This window comes from Rhipicephalus microplus, chromosome X (genome assembly GCF_043290135.1).
Source record: "Rhipicephalus microplus isolate Deutch F79 chromosome X, USDA_Rmic, whole genome shotgun sequence".
NCBI lineage: Eukaryota > Metazoa > Arthropoda > Arachnida > Ixodida > Ixodidae > Rhipicephalus > Rhipicephalus microplus.
The window spans coordinates 245,688,641-245,708,488 of record NC_134710.1 but is presented as its reverse complement, the minus strand read 5'-3'; the positions used below and the strand labels follow the sequence as shown (position 1 = coordinate 245,708,488).

The following is a 19,848-nucleotide window of genomic DNA, read 5'->3' as shown; positions in this document are numbered from 1 at the left end:
CCAGCTGATACGCCTATTGCTTGACCATGTTCAACTTGAAAAAGTGCTGCATTTAGGACGAAACTAATGCACTGGCCCTTTAAATATATCTTGGAGAACATCAGTCCACCTTGAAGAATTGCAAGCAACTCAGCTGCCATTGGCAAATAACACGCAGTTGGCTTGATCCTCGCATTCACAGTGCTTCTGTAGTCCCCGCACAACTGCAAAGATCCATTCTTCCTCAACACTACCACGCGCGTAGCCCAGTGTGAGGCGGCGATGAACTCATATATGCCTTGAGCCTGGAGCTTGTAGAGTTTTCGAGAGACGTCATCGCGAAGAGCAAATGGTACCTGCTGCGGCATTTCAAAAACTTGGGTGTCGCGTCTTTAGTCAGGTCGATTTTCACAGGTGGGCCTGAATGTCCGGTGAGAGCACCGTCGAAAACCACAGAGAACACGGCTAAAAGTGTCTTCGATGCTTCTTCCAGTGAGATTGTTGAGTCCATGCATCGTAATTTCGAGTTATTCGAACCACTTTCTTCCTAACAAACTGACTCTCCTCTAGCCCCAAGCAATGGTAGCCGAGTTTTGTTGTTCTTGAAATAAACATTGATGAGCACGGAACCCATGATGTCTAGACATTCTCTTGACCAAGTCTGTAATGCAAGCTTGCGTTATTTTAACACCCGGGCGTCATGAGGACAGCGGCGAACAAAAGTAGCTCCTCTAATTATCGAGAACGCCGCTCACGAGTCGCTTTCTACCTTGAGTGGCTGACCAGAAAGTAGAACTGTCACGGCGAACCTAGGTGTGGTTGTCATCTGTGGTTTCGTGTGAAAAACTGTGAGGAGGCAGTCGCCCTGTTCTTCTAACAGTTTGCCTTTCTCGTCTAAACATGGGCTTCCTAGGTACTTCTGTGCTTTGGCCTTCTTAAAGAGACAAACTTAGGCGATGTGACCCTTCTTATGGCAGATGTTACACATAGCGTTTTTGAAAAAACACTTCTCGGACTTATGATCTGCTAGACACCGGAAGGACTGAGGCGGCTTGCTTGTCATGCACTTCCGAAAATTCTGACGATTTACTCCGAGGGTGTCATCCTGGTGCTGACTGTTTTGTATCTGCCTCTGCTGATCTTTTGCTTATTTAGCCGTCAACACGAGTTCGCAGGCTTTCTTGATCGTTAGCTTATTCTCCGCTAGCAACCGTTGTTGAAGATGAGAATCAAGGATTCCACATACCAGTCTGTCTCGAAGCATCACTTTCAAAGGTAGCCTCGTACTCGCTGCTTAAGATCGGACCACTTCGCTACCGCCTGATGCCTCTCGTCCCGCCGTCGTGGAGTCTACGTTTCCAATGTTACAGTTATTTGCCAAGGTTCGCAAGGCTGTTAGATAACCTTTGACATATTCGTTCGGAAGCTGGTCTCGTTTCTGGAAACGATAACGGCCAAACAACTCATACTGCCTGGGATCAAAGTGCTATGTCAGTATATTGATGATGCGCACCTAGTTCACCTCGGAAGGCTTCTGTGGGGCCGCCGGGCCTCTCGGTGTCTCGTAGGTTTGCTCACCGCAAAGCATGAGAAGCACCGCTCGCTTTTTGGCCGGTTCTACTATGCCGTTGGCTTCATAGTAGAACTCCAGGCGCCCTACTCATGACGACTACTCGGTGCCGGGCCCAAATTCTGGTATCTTGATTTTGGGTATCGTCTTCAAGGTGAACCTGCTTCGTGGGGCCTCCTTTTCTCGTCGCTAGTATTATAATGTCCCTTATTTCGTGTCCAGAACACTAAATGCAGCAGCACTCCCTTCGCTTTCCTTTCTTGTATGTCGCGACCATGTTGGCTTTCCTTGCTTTTTTTCTTTCTTTTTTTCCAAGCAGAACTTGTATCGACTTACCTGTGAAAATTAAAAAAAAAAACCCTCACTGGAGGTCCACACCAAATGAACAAAATAAACTGTATTAGTGGGGGTGAGTTTGAACCCGGGTCCTCTCAGTCTCAAAGCGAGTGCCCCTACTACTATGCAACGCTCGTGTACGGTCGGCCTATGTGAACTGAACTGAAGCATCAGAATTCGTTCTATATGGACAATGCAAAACATCGTGGTGCAAAAAACGGAGAGAAGCGAGCATTGCGCGATTCAATTGAAGCCCATCGTGAAAACTTGATAAAAACACCAGACTGCACGGTGGGTTTTAGTACTCGCAGTGAAGTTCTGTTTTTGAACCCCCTTTGTGCCCAGCGAGCACGCTTCGATTAAAAATACTGTGCACCACAGACCGAAGTCTCGGTAAATTTCGTTCATTGCGTCATATCAACGCAATCGCTCACTTGTTGAGCCAAAACTGTTGGCTGCAAAACAGATTGGCTTGTCGTGGCTGGCTGCGTAACGCTTTCTCCTTTCTTTTTCCTTCCTTCATGCAAAATACAATTGGGAAGTAGCTAACTCTTCATGGGCGCTTCATTGAAATGTGTCATGTTGGCGGACTAAAAGCGATCTGCTGAACAACGCGTAAGGTCTATATTAGAAATTTACCATTTGAGTAAAATTCTGACTTCGAGAAAATGAAATTTCTAACCCGCGTAAATGAAATTTCTAACCCGCGGATTCGCTATCACGTGATCATCTATTCATAGGGCCGTTCTGGAGGCTGGCGAACTCTGGAAGGAACATAAAAAAAGCCTCACTGATTTCGCCCGAAAACCGCGTTTCGTGGTCAGCCGCCACTGCCTATGATAAAACTGAAAGCTTATATTAGGAGGAATCATTGTGCTATGCGAAAGAAAGAAAAGGAAAAAAGAAAGAAAGAGAGAGAGAAAGAAAGAAAAACAAGTGAAGCCCACGCTCGCAAAGCTTCGCTGGCCCCAATTTCCTCGATAGGAAATAATTTATCCGTATAATTACTGACATAATCCTCGATGGGAGACACAATACAAACGCACACTGCATTGGAAGCCCTGGGAGCTCACATCAAGCGTTTTGCTAGAGCTCATAGGCACCACCTGGCAACACTGCCGTCACAACGACTGCAAGCGTTATACCGCGCAACAATCTCGAGCTACTCCGCCAAACTATCGTCAGGCCTCGGCCCCGCATCCAAACCATCTATTCCACTTGGGTGTTTCATTCGTCCTGCAGCGCACTACAGTGTACCAGGAATCAAGAAAAAACCCGAGTCTGAAACAGCTATCTCTGCCCCTACTGCACAAGAAATACACCGACCATGTACGTACATATTTACACCGATTACTGAACGACCATCCCGAATTCGCACGGAGGAGTGATTGTCCAAGCACGACGTGGAGTTGTTAAGACCAACCACCCAACAGTCTCAACGGCTGCCGAACTCGCCACTCTATCATGGCACTGCACTTTGTGTTGTCAATCGCGAACAACCACTGCGGCGGTCAATTTTTAGTGACACCAAAACAGTCCTACAGTCTCTCTTGTCAGCCCTGTGGCGTTTACCATACGAACAACTGGTATTCTAGACAATACACCTCATTCATACGTCATCTGAGAAGGGGTACCAAGTGAGGTTTCAATGGTTGCCAAGTGCGGCATGATTGCCCACAAATATGCCGATAATGATGCCCGGTCAGCTTTGCAAGGCGACAAGAAAGAGGCTATACCCCTTTGAAGGTCTGATGCGGCTGACATACCTACCAGCAATGGCTGATGACCGATGATTGGAAACAGTTTGGATTCCCATCGGCTTCCGTTATCGTTGGCCAATGCCCGGACAGCGTGACAGAAAAGGACATGACTTACAAGCAAAATATGGGCGAGATGGTAGTAAAAGCCCCAAATTTTTTTTATAAGTGCGCATTTCTCTTAGTTATTTGCCCTTCTCAATAATTAGAATGAAACAAAAGTTTTGGAAAATACCTGTGATCTTTAACATGGAAGGCCAAGGGCTTTCCTGACACACACCATGGTTGCTGGCCAATGCTCACAGAATTCGCCTGTTCATGAAGCCTACTTACTTTTGTGTATTATATACTATTCGACAAAAATTCGTGGCATACGAGCACATACAAGCGGTAAAAAAGTAAAGCGGTTAGAGCAGATGTGTCCGTTTCTTCGGTCACTTTGTCGTGAAGTCAGACAAACAACTACTGAATAGCCACGGACGCTCATTTGTTCCGGTCAATAATTTAGTTCGCAGTGGGTTCTCTACGGAATACCTCTTTTTTTTCGTCCAAAAGACCAAAGTGTACCAGCAAGTGCAGAGTGTGGTGTTTAAACTGCACACTTTTTACCGCACGTGCGCCGTTTGGCCCATGCACAGCCCTACTGCGCTTAAGAAAAATAGTTCACCAAAGCATCCAGACAGGCAATTTTCAGAAGCCCACAAACTGAAACTGCTGTAAAGCACTTACGTAATAGTACAAAAGTCATCAAATATATACCAATTCATATATGCTCGCTTTCACATTCCACCGCGTGTTACGTGTATGACTGCGTGCTGTCTTCTTCTCGTTCGCACGTTGGATGGACGTCATGGCCGTCACAGCCATGCAGCGACGAGCTGTTTATTCAAGTTTAAATAGGAGGTGAGTAAATATCAGCCGTACTTGTATTTGCCCTTGTTCTCTCTTGACCGCCAATGCGAATTGGCGGTCAGGTTTACGACGGCGAAAACAGCGCATGTGTTATAAAGCGGGCGCTGCGTAGTCCTTGCTGTATTCCTAGCTTGTCTCGGCGAGATTGCTTATGAAATAGTTACAGTCTCTTGGGCAAGGTTCTGTTTGGCGTTGTATAAATTGTTGTCAGACTTGGAGGGTCAGTGTAGCCAGACTGCCACCAAATTTGGCGAAGAAATTCGCCTTTGTAGTTGTGGCTTCTCCGTGAGGGTTCGGTGTCATCCACAGTGCATTTTGCGAATTTGATGGAAGGCACGTACGAGGTCTATTTTGGAGAAAAGTGTCGCACCATGCAGGTTGGCCATGACATCGTGAATGTGAAGTAATGGATAACGGTGGGGCACAGTGGCTCGGTTGAGGGCTCAATAATCGCCGCCAGTCTCCTGGTGCAGACTTCGGAACCATGTGCAGTAGAGATGCCACAGGGCTAGCGGATGGGCTGATTATGCCGAGCTCGAGTATGTGGTCGAACTCCTGTCGTGCTACTCTCAGTTTCTGGGGGGACCAGTGGCGTGGGCGTGCGTAAACAGGGGGTCCCGTGGAAATGTGGTGAAAGACAATAATAGAGAGTTCTATCAAGCTAGGGAAACGCGTTACCTAAATATCACACGGTTCCTTTCCGTATGCGCGTACAATGGTCACGCATGGGCACTCGTCAGCCGGTTCCGTGTTGCCGCCTTTCCGTGACGTGTTTCCGTAGGTTGATAAAACTCTCTATTGTGCTTGACGACACCGCGGGTCTGTGGCGGCCGCATCAGCTCGGAGAAATTGCGCAAGGTAGACGCGAAACGGGCGGTGCCCGATGGTATCTCAAGCGTAGGGCTGAGAGGCGGATACTTAGATGGCTTTCCACACACTTCTTGCAAGAGGGGATCCTGTATACGCCGGTTGCGCACATCAACAAGCAGTTCGAAGTGATAGAAGAAGCCAGCTTTCAGGATAGCAAATTTTATGTCGGCTACCACAAATATCCACCTAAATGTTCTCTTGAAGCCCAGTTCTAGCGAGAGAGAGCGGTGCCCACACGTCGGTCACGTCGTATTATTTACAGCTTGCAACCGCGACGAGCTAGGGCCTTTGCGATCAGCTGGCGACGCCGGCAGCGTGCTCACTTCTGCCCCAGTGCTGGCTCAGTGCATTTCCCGATATCTCGCATGGCGGCACACAGTTTCTTGCAGTGTCACCGAACTTACGGTGGTCCCAGCAGAGCTGTCGTTGTTGCTCTGCAGCCCGCCGCCATGTTCTTTGGCTTCCGCCTGACTAGTGCCGCAACGGTGGGTGAGGAGAGGAATGTCCGCCCGAATCTTAAGCAAGGTGAAAAACTGCGGTGCTTCGGCAAGCACTGTGGCAACTGCTGGCTGGGTGACGTCCAGGGGTCGGTCTGCTAGTTCGGTGATCTTGTGAACGTCTATCTCTCGGAAGGCCGTAGCGCCTATAAGCACGGTTACGGGCAATCTTTGGAGGAATGACGATAATAATGTCTGTGGGGTTTAATGTCCCAAAACCACCATATGATCATGAGAGGTGCCGTAGTGGAGGGCTCCGGAGATTTCGACCACCTGGGGTTCTTTAACGTGCACCTAAATATGAGGGCACGTGCCTACAGTATTTTCGCCTCCATCGAAAATGCAGCCGCCGCAGCCGGGATTCGATCCCGTAACCTGCTGTTCAGCAGCCGAGTACTTTAGCCACTAGACCACCGCGGCAGGGTAATCTTTGAAGAAAATGATGCCGCACCAGGCGACTGGCACCACAGTTTGCTTGATCAGCGGTCACCCAGTTCGGCCTCCCGTAGCAGCTGCTGTAGGCGCTCCAGCTCCGAAAGGCCGAGACGCCGTATTAGTGCCTCTTTTAGCACTCGATACGCATGTCCTGCTGGTGGAGCAAGCAGAACGTTGGCCACCACGTGGTGGTATTCGGTGGCGTTTGCGGTGATGCAGCGAACTGAGCTTCCACCCGGACGAAGTAAAGTTCCGGGTCGCTGGCCAAAGAGGGAGGAAGTTTCATGTCTAATACAGCCACTGTCTGGCTGGCGACGGCGTCGTGGTGCTAAATGTTTGGACCCACGGGTCACCAGTTGTTGGTGCCGTAGTCAGATTGTTGGTATGCATGAGCGACGCAGAGACGAAGCGTGTTGCTCAGTCTCGATATACACTAACTTTATTGTTCAAATCGGTAGACTCGGGGTTCCCTTTTCCTGTCCCTCTCCGCGCTTTTGTTGGCGGTCCCAAAAGAGGGAAAAGAATGTCAGTCTGCAACACACTGGCAGCGGCACCTACTGCGTTGTGGTGCACTTGTAATTCACCACAATGTTTGGTTCCATTTTGTGAAACACCCTGTGTGAACCTCTATATGATGAACAAATATAGCAAAGTATTGGTTATAGCGAACTAAATATGAATGGTGGTTAGCAATGCCTCATTTAAAGGGGCCCTGCAACACTTTTTCAGCACGGTGAGAAAACGCTGCCGATCGGTAGTCGAGGCTTCAGAGAAATAATGCTTAGCACAACTGTGAATTGGGCTAGTTGGCGACGATTCATTGTGATAGTAAAACGAGAAACATAGACGGCTGAGAGCCACAAAGAGCCTGCCCTGTGGTCATCTACTGTCTACGTTAGTCTTGCAATGACCTCGTTGCTTCTCAGAAAACGTGGGCCAAACATTATAGAGCAGCACAAGGCCTGGAACTTATAATTATCAAAGTATGCTAGAAATAGTTTTTTCTTTCCGCAAATGATGCCATAAACTCAAATTCATGGCCATTAGCCAGGGTGACCAGAGCATAGTGAACTGCTTAGTTACTTGGTCGCTGCTGTACCTGGTTATTAAATTTTTTCACTCAAATACGCCACTTTTTAATTAACGTTATATTAGAAATAGCACAAACCGCTTCATGGCACATATCCTGTCGAGACATTGTCTATTAAATTAAAAAAAAAATGCCAGGCCTGCGCGGAAGGCAGAGCAAAGTCACCGCAAAAGCTAGAAGAGCAGCCTTTCAGAGAATTTTTCAAAACACTAATTGGGTAACTACTGCAAGCACACTTGCTTGATACCCACTAGGGCATTAATATTAAACTTTTGGGTAGTAGGCTGCCATTTGCCATGCTATTTTTCGTCATTGTTCTGAGAAGCGTGGTATCCGCTAAACACTTGCAAGGTATTTCGTGCCAATTGTTCATGCAGTGGCTGACGACGATGAGGAATTATGGCTAAAGTGGGTATGCACCACAGTTAATAAACAAGAACAAGCTTTTGTGTAATGGGTTGGGGCATTGGACAGCCCACTCGTTATGCTATTCGCATGGTGTGACTGGTTGTTCTTGCTTTGTTTTAAACGCGTTATAAGTCGTATTAACGCGACTGCTTTCCCGACATCAAGCCTGTCTAAGGAAAGCTTGCCAACAAGTCACAAGCACCAGCGAAGCTTAGTGGTAGAATATTGGGCTGGCACCCAGCAGACCTGGGTTTCCAGCCCCCACTGTGTCTTTGGTGCTGGGTTTTTTTCTAATTTCGCGATGTGGTTACGGAGAACGGCGGTGGTGGCAGCGAACAACTGCGCATGACTCGAGTTGTGACCTCATAACAGCTTTCGCTGTAAAAGGGTAATCATCCCCAGCCACTGCTGTAACAGAAATCACACACACCTTTTAATTTTTATAACCTTTATTTGCCCGCCTTTCTATTCAGAATTTTTTTTTTTGACTGCAACTATAAACCCTACACAATGACAACCGCACATCCCCAAAAATATTAGAGAATAATTTATTATGTGTACAGGGGAAAAAATGTGACCTGGCTTTCCGTCGAATAGCCATCAAGGCACCTCTGGGGCATCACAGATAATGAGGGTAAATTGACATTGCATTCTCAGTAAGGACATTGAGCTGCAACAAAAAAAAAAACAAAAAACAAAGAAAAGCTACAGTGGTTCACACATGTTTTGTTACTAGACGTTAGAGCTCGAACAAAAAAAAAAAGCTCAGCCAAATCACCCTACAGCACTAACCACTGTCATATTTAGTTTTGATATTTGATCACAACCAATACGTCCTGCAACAAGTGCTTATGTGGAAATTCCACATTAAACAGAGCATGCACCTTTCATATAGCATACTGTCAGTACCAATGCTGGATACATGAGGCTACTCATTAAGTTTACTCATGAATTAAAGCTAGACACATGCTGGAGTATATTGCAACAGAGTTAAGTTCTTGTCAGAACAAAAACCTTCACAAACACAAAGCACTCCTTTTTACACAATAATTGGCTAAATACACTTTGCTGTCACTTGTGCAAAACGTTTCAATCAAAGTAAGTTCATCTACGGGAAAAATTATTAATGCAAGCTACCTTTGTAAAATAAAAGCCATAATACCAGCTAACATTAGCAGAAATTAAACTGTTTATACATATATAATGTTTATCATGTTTTTGCGCATAAACATGACATCTGGAGTATGTGGCCTTGCTGTGTAGGCTAAGTTACAATCCAATCACTAGTTTTATAAAGTGTCCTTCTAATGAACAATTACAGCTTGCCAACCAAGATGTGTACTACTGTAATAAATAATGTTAAACAGATTAACTGTAATGAATACACTTCTAGGCTCACAATATGAAGTGCAAGACAGAATGAACACAATGTGTAAAGAAAAACAAATAAATTAGGACAAATAGCAGCCAGAGAACACACTTGCACAAGCTACAGCTACGAGCATCTTCAAGAACGTGATAAGAGACATGTACATAGAGTGGCTCACCTACGATAACAGTTAAGTTCAGTATTGAATAGCTATTGTAAGCACATGAACTTCCTGGATTTGAAAACACAACACATGAACTTCCTGGATTTGTCATGACATACTGAGAAAAAAAACAAGAAAAAAAACCAACTGATAAGCTGTACCTTAGAGGGTTTCGGCAACACCTTTCTGCACTTTCCTTCATTTCAGGCTTTCACAGTCTCTGTTTTCACCATCAGTGAAGAAATAAAGACGGCATTCTTTAATCTAGGCACTATCAATGAAGCTGGCTAAATTTGGCAAGAGGAGCATATTTATTAATTCTATAAAACACCGGAGGATCGTATTTTCGATTTCAAAGCAATAAATTTGACAGACAATGTAGTGCTGATGCTATTGATTACTTTCACAATGAGTTCTTTAATCTGCCCCGTAAACAAATATATTTATAAAATTGTTGCAGAGCACCTACATGCACACCGATCACATTACAATGACACAAGATCAATCATTTTTCTGGGTCATGCAAAGTAAACCCAAAAATTGGAATGAATTCCCACTCGCACATAGCTGTGGTTTCCTAGTAACACTTCTATTGGATACCCACAAAGGCACTTTTGCATCCATGCATTAATTTTTGAATAACTCGGAGAAAATTAATGCTAGATGGTTCACTATATATTTAAAAAAAAAAAATGTGCAGTCTACTTTTGCTTCACAATGATCACATTTCCTACTACTACACAATCTCCCATTTATTTGACATTGCAGAATACTACTACTGCTACTACTCCATTCTCTCTCAATAGCACTATGCTGTGAAATTGATTTCTCGAAGGAAGGCACTGTACCCACAATATCATTTACATAAGAGTGTACATTCGTTACAATGGCTTAAAAGCAGTCAGGAGTTAAAAAGTTAAAAGTTAAACAACACGGGAACCATTAGAGCAAGATGAAATGCCCAATATAAACTTGTGTACTCATGCAAGCAACAAGCACGTTGAGCTTTAGGATCTTTCATGGCATGACCATTAAATTAATGGCTTTTCAGGACTCATAGTATTCAACCTCCTGACAGTACATTGTAGAAGGTACACATATTTCTTCATTTTCACAACATTAATATAAAAACTAGAATTTATTTAGTGAATTGTTATTTCACAAATATCATGCAGCAAGATGTAAGAACACTTATACCACTATCAAGATCACACAGAATCACAGCAAAGGTGGCCAAAAAGAAAGTATGAGAATTATGAATCGAAAGAAAACAATAACAAATCAAACCCATCGAAAATTCAGGAGCTTATAAAAAATTACAGAATGTTCTCAACAAGTGCACATCATCCTGATTTCTAAACTTTAAGAATGAAGTCATAAATCCCTCATTTAAAATAAAACGATGTGCTATAGTATAAGTGTCCATGCACCTGTGCAGCAGTTTGATCTTGCTTTGCACTTCCTACAAAAACAGTGATGCTACAGCATCAAGTTCAAAAACATTTTTACTGAAAGTGACACTGCTGTTTGAAAATTGTCTATATAAGACACGTGTAAAATGATATCAGTAAGGTTTTACAAACACTGAAACAGACATGTCATTCAAACAATAAAAAAGGAGTAAATCTGAGAGAAGACCGTAATCTCAACAAGCTTCTTCACTGGTTCGAAAGTTCATTAAAAAAAAAACTGAACACTAAAACACATGGACAAATTCCTTATGATGTATAACAGTCCACAAATAATTTTAAAGTTCACAGTCACTTCACAGAGTATGATCAGTACATATAACACATCGTGTAAAAGTTACACTATGAAAGTTATACACATCATACAAAGAAATTTTAAATGAACACACAAGAACATGTCATTAATAAAATGAACAAAGTAATGATTATAAATGTATCAGTACATTGCAGTTACTCTAAAATGGCTTGCAACATGGCTACTCTTGCCTGTTGTGTAAAAAGTATAGAACTGGTCAGTAAATGTGCCAAACAAGAAAAATATCTATCGTGACATAAAATAACTATAAAGTATGTTTTCAAGAATTCTTGCGTAAACAAATTCTTAATAAACATTCACTGTTAGGCACTGTAAAGTGTTACATCAATAGTAAAAATTTAAAAAATAAAGTCTCTCAAAAAAGATCACCAACTCTTAAAAAACATAGATGTTAAATATGCATATGAGCGCTACCTACCCACAAGTTGCCACATACAAGATAATGCCTGAAGCTTTTCTTGCAATTCCAATTCCAGAAGAAGTTTGCTATTTACATGAGCACACTTGAATGAGTGAAGAATTGGTTTTCCTATGACATTGCTTAGCACACTGACTGCAATGTTCAAGCACAGTTAAGTATCATTTGGTTCAATACATTCAAAAATGCCAGTGGATCTAATGGAAGGATGATATGTTAAAGTAACTCATCTTAAAATGGCTAAAAACATAAGATAGCAGTCAGACTTTTCATAAAATAGGACAGAGAAAAAAAATTATGCAAGGCAATTGCAAGTACAAAAAAGAGTGTTCAACGGTGTTGTTCTTCAAAGTTCATTGCCATCAAGCAAATAATGAGTATAATCTATGTATGTGATTCCACCAAATTCTTCCTGGGCTTGAAAGTCCAGAATGTAGTTCTTTCTTCTTACCAGTAAGAACATAAAGAGAAAACTTTTTTATTCCTCAACAAACCACCAACATATCCGCGCGATAACCAATCTTGCATCCCTGTCAGACGGATTAATTTAGAGTGACACTGGCAAAGTTTCTCATGTTAGACTTGACTGGAAGCAGTTACAAAAGAAACTCTAGTGACACATGAAGCAAAGTGCACTCATTGGTAAGTGGATTTGGCAAGCTGACTTGCCTTCATCTTGGTACAAGTGCACATCATCTACTAAAGCAGTTGCACAAGTGTAAAATAAAACAAGAAACAAATTTAGGGGCTTTTCATAGCTACTATCTGAACTGCACCTGTTTTAGCTAAAAGAAGAACCCAGCATACCACTGCTCAATTTCAGAATCCACTGCTACTGCATTTTTCCCTGCATGTATTATAACATAGCACCGTGGCACTTTAGGAGATCATGTTGGTTCTTGGTGCTGTTGATCAGGCAGTCTCTGCAAATGCCATTCAAAATTTTTCTATAAAATATAAAAAAGCTACATTAATTACTCCTTTCAAATTAGTACCTATTATTTCACATAGTTTTCTTAGAATTCAATCACAACCAAAATACTTTTTGTTCTAATGGGTAGCGCTGTGTCACCACAGTAGCCCTCACTGAAAGCACAGTGCACTAGCTCAATGTGATGTACTAAAACTTTCAGCTTGATGCCGTCCTTGTAACACTCATAGACTTTACCTTAAGAGGAAACAACAAAATCATACACAATAAAGAAACCCTTTCAGTAACAGGATATAATGCCGAAATACAAATCAAGGACTGTGAATGATGAAGCTCCATGAGTCTCTCCACTTTAGATCCAGGACATCCTGTGCTGACAAAGCAGTTGTACCATACGAAAACACAGAGAATCTCCAGAAGACATAGATCACACAGAGCAGCCAGACAATGACAGAAGCATAGAACCCAAGCTGTATCCACTTCTTCTTGATGACATGGCTTTGTGGGATAAAGAAAGCTTAAGATTACACACTGTCAGCCAAATACACAAAACACACATGCACAATGCTGATAGGGTGCAGCAATAAGTACTTTTGGCATCTCATACCTACAGCTGTACAGCACATGGCCTCAATATTAACTGACAGTGTCAGTAAATATAGCAGAGCAAGATTCATGTGTATCAATATGGCACCCCAGATAGACAATACCAACACATTTAGTTAATTTTTACTAGAATGCCTTTGGAAGTATGCATACTGCATAATAAAACATGTAGTTCAGCTAGTTGGTTATACATACTGTAGAAAGAGTGATAACGCATCAGAGGGAATAAACAAATGGTAAAAAAAGAGCATCAACTCGCAAGTACATTTATTTGAAGAAAGGTTCCTTTTTATACAGTACAGCTAAGGGCACATTATGTATTTATCATAGCGTACATCGCGAAACATCCAAACATAGATTAGAAAAGAACATGATGCAGCGCTGACTTTCAACTAAAAGTTTAATTGAAAATACAAATACATATATACCATATGCACTTAAAACCATATAACTGATCCGGCCCCCTCGTTTGATCAAAATTAACACCATGCAACAAGGCTTTGTCACATGCACGCAATACCACCACAAATAATGAAATGCACAAAAAACACATAATTCAAACATCACCAAGAAGCCAGGGCATGAGAAGATAAATGATCCTTAGCCGCTATCTAACATGAAAACTTCGTTATCCAGTAAGGCGATGGATGGCTGTCTGACACATTGAGACCCCTTCTTATTTATAAAAAAAAAATGCGTGCATAATTTCTCCTGATAGCTTGTTTGGGTGGTTGAAGAGCACGTTTGTTATTTTCAAAAAGTGGGCAGCCCTCCCAATAACAACAATGCGTAGACAAATGTGAATGCCTGACAGAGTTCACAATCAGGTGGCGAGGCTGCATGATGCAGGCTATCCTGATTCTCTCATTTCTATGACGTGCGATAAGCTACAGGGCGAATTGAAGGGGCAGCCCTCCAGAATGAAAAAATAAGAATATAGCCGTTTAGTCGACATCCTATATGTTCATTCTTTTTCCCACAGATTAAAGAAAGTCGTGTCTAAGTTTAGAATAAACATAAGTTCTTGAGCAAAACGATGCTAAAGGAAATATGCCAGGCAGTAAACACATGCATAGAAAGGAAAGAGAGTAGAACTGATCAGCAATGTACAGGAGACTCCTTTTAAGACAAAACTGAAGGGACCCCAATCATTTGTTCATCGTATCAGGAGTTCATCTTATAAAAAGTACCCCCAGAAACCAAATGCCAACATGTCAAGTATGCCCAAATATGTTGCATGAAAACACTGAAAGAAGTATACTTAAAATGTGGAGGAAAGGTACAAAAACAAAGCGTTTATTTGGCTCCGCTTGATACAAATTATGCTTTCAAGTAGAGTGTTTATACTACAGTCGACTCTCGTTAATTCAAACTCGCAGGGACTTCTGAATTTAGTTTGAATTATGAAGAAGTTGGAATTATCAGAAGTTCTCAGATAGATGACTCTGGATGATTTGACACCACACATTATGATTAAGCATTGATTTTATCGTGCTTAGAAATTAAAATTTCAAGTGTTTTTAATCCCTAACTGCATGAAGTAAATAAAAAGCAGAGGTGTAAAGCGAACAATTTATTGGCCATTTAATGCTGATCAAACCTTATTTGAAGAAATCGTGAATTGCCAACTGCTTCATTGCTATAAGTATGTGCCTTCAGTATAAAGCTCTCAATACCAGTTGAGAAGCATCACGATTTTACCATGCATGTGCTTCGTTTTAAACATTTGTTTACTTGCAAAGACTTTTTCCTTCAAGGTTTCAGGTGCTTATTTTCATTTTTTAGACTGTTAGGATTATAGAAGCACACAAAGTTTTAAATTGTAGTGGGAAAGCAGCAGCTATTTTCTGGTGCGAACCTGCAAAAAGTATGAATTAACCGAATAATGGAGTTTGAACTAAAAGATATTTAAATACATTGCAAGAATAGAGGGCGAACCAAGAATTTCATTTTGCTTGAATTAACCAAAAGTATGAATTATCAGAGTTTCAACTATTGAGAGTCTACTATAATCTAACGAGTACTGGACTTTGCGAGTTTATAATTATAACGCTCACAAATAAATTGCTATCACATTTTAACACTAAAACTGTAGCAGAACCCTATTTTCATGATTAGAAAAAGACGAAAAGAGAGAGACAAGCACATTTTCTTTCAAAAAATAGAAAAGTTATTCTTCTAGTGTTCACTGTCTGAAAGGCTGGTTTACCGGCATTGCTATCGCTTTTGAATACGCCTTTATTGCTCACTGCTCGCTACCTTGAGAAAGCCAATATACGCCAAGTTACTAATGAAAGCCTGCAAGCTTTACTTTGGTTTTTGAATACAATCTTATTTTCAGCCCACAGTGACTTTTCCTGAACGACCTGCAGCTGAAGATCCCCATTTATGCTACTCACAATCACAAGCCTCGGACACACAAAAAATACACTATGTAGCGATATTTAGTGTGCAAAATGACAAGTTTCCTTTGTCGTGCACTTTCACAATAAAAATAGCGCATCGCCATTTGCTGCATTTCACTGGGAACAGATACGGTACGCAGAGGTTCTAAGCGAAATAACGCGAACTGAACACAACATGTGCTCTCGTGCCATTGTGTGATGGCGATGACAATGCATCTGACTCCTCTAATGAGAGTGTTAGGGCCGCATTTGTGGTATCTGTTTCATGTGATTATAATGCACACGCCATCTTTCTTTCCGTTCTAACTTTTCATCTGGCTTTTTTTCGCACCACTTCCTTTGCATTTTTCCCTCTAGCCAAGATCTTGTGTTCTTCTGTTGTCTACTGCACTTCTGTTGGGGAACTGAAGAACGCAAGAGAACACGAAAGGATGAACACGTTTTGTTGCTTTCTTTTCTGATAAAGCTGGCCCTTTCCCCACCAACAAGCTACTAGGGGTGAGGGAGATACCAGCTTTATACACTGATCTTTCTTTTCCGCTTATCTCACTTTCTCCCTGTACGTCACAATTTTGCTTTCGATTCGCTTTGAGTCCTTGCACCAGGAAGTTTTCTTTTTTTTTCCCCCATATTGCTTTCTTTTATTTGCCTGAATGCCCCCATAAAGACTTTATTGTTTGTTGCACAGAATCCTCACTGTTGTTGGTCGCTGCAAGAGTTCATCTTAACAGAAGAGGCCTGTTACATGGTTTGTCTTAAGCAGATTTTTTTGCAATGAACCTATGGGAAACCAAACAAACACTCCCGTGTTGTTAGTCCTAAGCAAGAATGTGTCTGAACAGAGTTTGTCTTAGAGGGAGTTTATTGCAGTATGCAACCTGCTCTGAATCTTCTGCCGTGCACGCAGAATGTTGTGTACTCAATCTCATTTTCATGTGAACGAGAGTATGTTGGTCAGCCCGGGCGATGTTTGAATATTCAGCTGAGAGAACACCACGGTTCCTTGAAAGGCTTCACGCATTCGCATTTGTCTGTGTATTGTCACGATTGTGAGTGCCACCCACTTTTTGAAAAACAATGATGCTCTTTAAGCACCCAGACAAGCTATCAAGAGAAATTATGGAGGCATTTTTTATAAATAAGAATCACTCTCAATGTGTCAGCCAGCGATCCATTGCCTTACTGGATAACGAAGTTTCTATGTTAGATAGTGACTAATAATCATTTATCATCTCATGCCCGGTTTCTTGATGTTTGAATAATGTGTTTTTTTGTGTGTTTCATTATTTGTGGTGGGATTGCTTGCACATGACAAAGCGTTCTTGCACTGAGTATAATCTTGATCGAATGAGGGGGCCGGTTCAGTCACGAGGTCTTCTGTCCTGGGGTATATATGCATTCGTGTTTTCGATTAAACCTTCAGTTGAAAGTCAGCATTGTATCATGTTCTGTTCTAGTATACGTCCGGGTGTTTCACACTGTAAGCTACGATGAATCTTCACAACGTAGTTCAGTTTTCCATCTTTAAAATATATATTCAACACACACTTTTGAAGGAAATATAAAGTGGTGTCACCCTGAAAGCAGCAGATAAAATGTAAACTGCATTGGCTATGTCATCACTCATACTGCAAGGTCTATGATGGTGATAGTGCATATTCGGCTTTAGTAACCCTTTTACTAGTGAGGCAACTTTCATGCCTTCTTGGCAGAGGCTTGAGGCAACTTTTTTTTCTTATACTACACTACTTTAAAGCAAGGGACCAATTTCAGCCCACTTTGATCGAATATGCACAGCTTCACCACTACCACGAATGAAATAAAACTGTTTTCATGCACCACAAGCTCTGTTCACTTACCAAAGGACATAGTCAAGGTGCTCCAACACAACAACAATGACAAGAATCTTGTACAGCAGTGCAGGCAGGTAGTGGTGCAAAAACAATGTTCGATCGGCGAAGAAATATGGCACCAAGTGCATGCCATAGCCCACAACACACAGCTCTCCTCCAAACCTGAACTTTTCAAATGTATCTGTGCAAATCAAGATCCACATGCACATGTTACAAGATGCCCTGAACACTTTTGTCATAAACACTTGAGCTAAACTTCATTTCATTGAAGTGCCACAGCTAATGTTAACCATGCTAATTTCTACCTTTTTTTAATTAGTGGAGTAATTAGTACACAAAAATTGTGTTGATGGATGAGAAAAACACATTACTGACCACTGGATAGTAGATCTTTAACATTTATATTGAACTACTTTTTTTCTTTCTTTTTCTTTTAAGCTTGGGTGACATAACGTAGCTGGGACACCCAGTATACATGTATGCAGCGCTTAATACAGTTTTTCATTCAGTTTTTCATTCATTCATTCCTATAGTTTCAGAAGCTTTCATCACATTTTTACACTATGGCAGCGAGCATACATAGAGCTGTTTTCTTTATAGCATAAAAGGTATGAATCAAGGGCTTATATTCTTTGTTAGACACAACCAAATAAAACCAATAAATAATAAAGCCAAGGAAAGCATAGAGGACACTATTTGTAGTTTTTAACTGTAGTTTGGTAATTACAGCGCAAATGAAAAAAAAAATTGAAAAAAAAGACCTTTTCTGATGATAGAGGTCGAATCTACAACCTTATAATGTTTTTGATGTTCCAAAGCGGTTGTTCTCCCATCCACCTTATTGGGTATTTCTCTCCATGTAATCCTTGGAATGTTTGTCAGCACACTTATAGCAATGACGGCAAGTGTGGAAACCGTTTAAAAAAAATGACCTCTGGAGGGTAACATAACTGCATTTTTCTTACATGAACACTTAAAGCAGCAAACTGTTGCCCAGACGAGAAATCCTGAGGCCATCCAATCAGCTAATATGCTCGAGTTAATGAACTAACATTATAATCAGTCACTTTGCAGTAGATACAGTAATTTACAACTCGTAGCCAATGTGCTTGCAAGATACCCTGAGAATGAATTTTGAGGTCAATGTGGGCTTTGAGAAAAGCCATCCCTCCCATGAAAAACTGAAATTATGAAAAATTGAACGTTTTGTCTAAATGCAGTTGAGTGCACTTAAGACCAAAATTAACTCGAATGCCCACCTTTCTTGTCACACTTTTTTGAAATAAATATACTGAAACTGGTGTCATCCTGAAAATTTGTTCCAAGTGAATGTGCCTTGCCAACACACTGGCTTCAGTTTGTAAACTAGAATAAGGGCTATAACGAAATCAAACAAAATTTTTATTACTAAATTTTAAATAATTTACCTTTTATTTATTTATATTTCTCATGAAATTAATATTTGACACTTGAAATACACTTCAATTACGCTGTCAGGAACCATTTAAAAAAATTTTGTATGATGTAAAAGAAAAAAGTCACAGCGTTGCCGCAAAGACGAACAATGAACGAGATAGCAACGAACTGGAAGGTCATGTGAAGAATGGCAAGCAGATTGAAACTGCCCCGCGTTTCTCACGCACAAATAATGCACGAAACGTACCCACAGGTACAGATGAACGCGAATAAGCATCTAAGTAGTTACTTCGCTGTGTCTGAAAAGCACAACAGCTTTTTCGTTAACGAAGATTGTGCAACAATTGCAGTGACCTTTGTGCACCCGATAACTATAACAAAATCGTTCCGGTGAAAGCCCAAGGTGTACGATTGTCCCCACCGCGAGATAAGCGAGTGTATACGTTAGCGTCCCCTCTCAGCGGAGCAAAGTACGCGTGGGAGACCGGAGTACGCGCGGCCACATCGTGATGATCTGGCGTCGTGCGCACATCGCACCATCTTGCTGGTAATGCTGACAACACGATAGTTCCCCCCCGAGATGCCCATAGCAAGCGGTAAGTGAGATATAAATAGCTCGCTGTTTGAACGTTAAAGAAGGTGCTTTTTAGCGGCTAATGCTTCGAACTCACAATTCGAAGGTCGGACGTCCGATTTTGCGCGCCAGAGTCCTTTTCTGGAATATTTTCTTTTCTTGCTTTTTCATATATACAGTTGCGTACACATAAACAGTGAATGACGGTGGTGAAGATGGCATTGATGATCGATTTGATTGATATGTGGGGTTTAACGCGTCAAAACCACCATATGATTATGAGAGACGCCGTAGTGGAGGGCTCTGGAAATTTCAACCACCTGGGGTTCTTTAACGTGCACCCAAATATGAGCGCACGGGCCTACAACATTTCCGCCTCCATCGGAAATGCAGCCGCCGCAGCCGGGATTCGAACCCGCGACGCGGTGATGATGGCAAAAAAAAAAAAAAAAAAAAAAAAATCAGTCGAGACTG

The 19,848-nt window shown here is 41.8% G+C and overlaps 1 protein-coding gene across 2 annotated transcripts in view; it reads right to left on the bottom strand.

The window, feature by feature from the left end:
* Positions 1-8,285: 8,285 nt before the first annotated feature.
* The window catches only part of rt (Protein O-mannosyltransferase rt), a 157,951-nt gene continuing 146,388 nt past the window's right edge, over positions 8,286-19,848 (bottom strand). The window contains exons 18-19 of one of the 2 annotated variants that reach the window (XM_037414190.2): positions 17,391-17,565; positions 8,286-13,018 (exon numbers count right to left, since the gene is read on the bottom strand). In XM_037414190.2, the coding sequence (XP_037270087.2) occupies positions 12,832-13,018; positions 17,391-17,565 (362 nt within the window). In that variant the 3' untranslated portion in view covers positions 8,286-12,831. The remainder of the gene's footprint in view (positions 13,019-17,390; positions 17,566-19,848) is intronic. The other variant, XM_075878896.1, reaches the window with a different exon arrangement.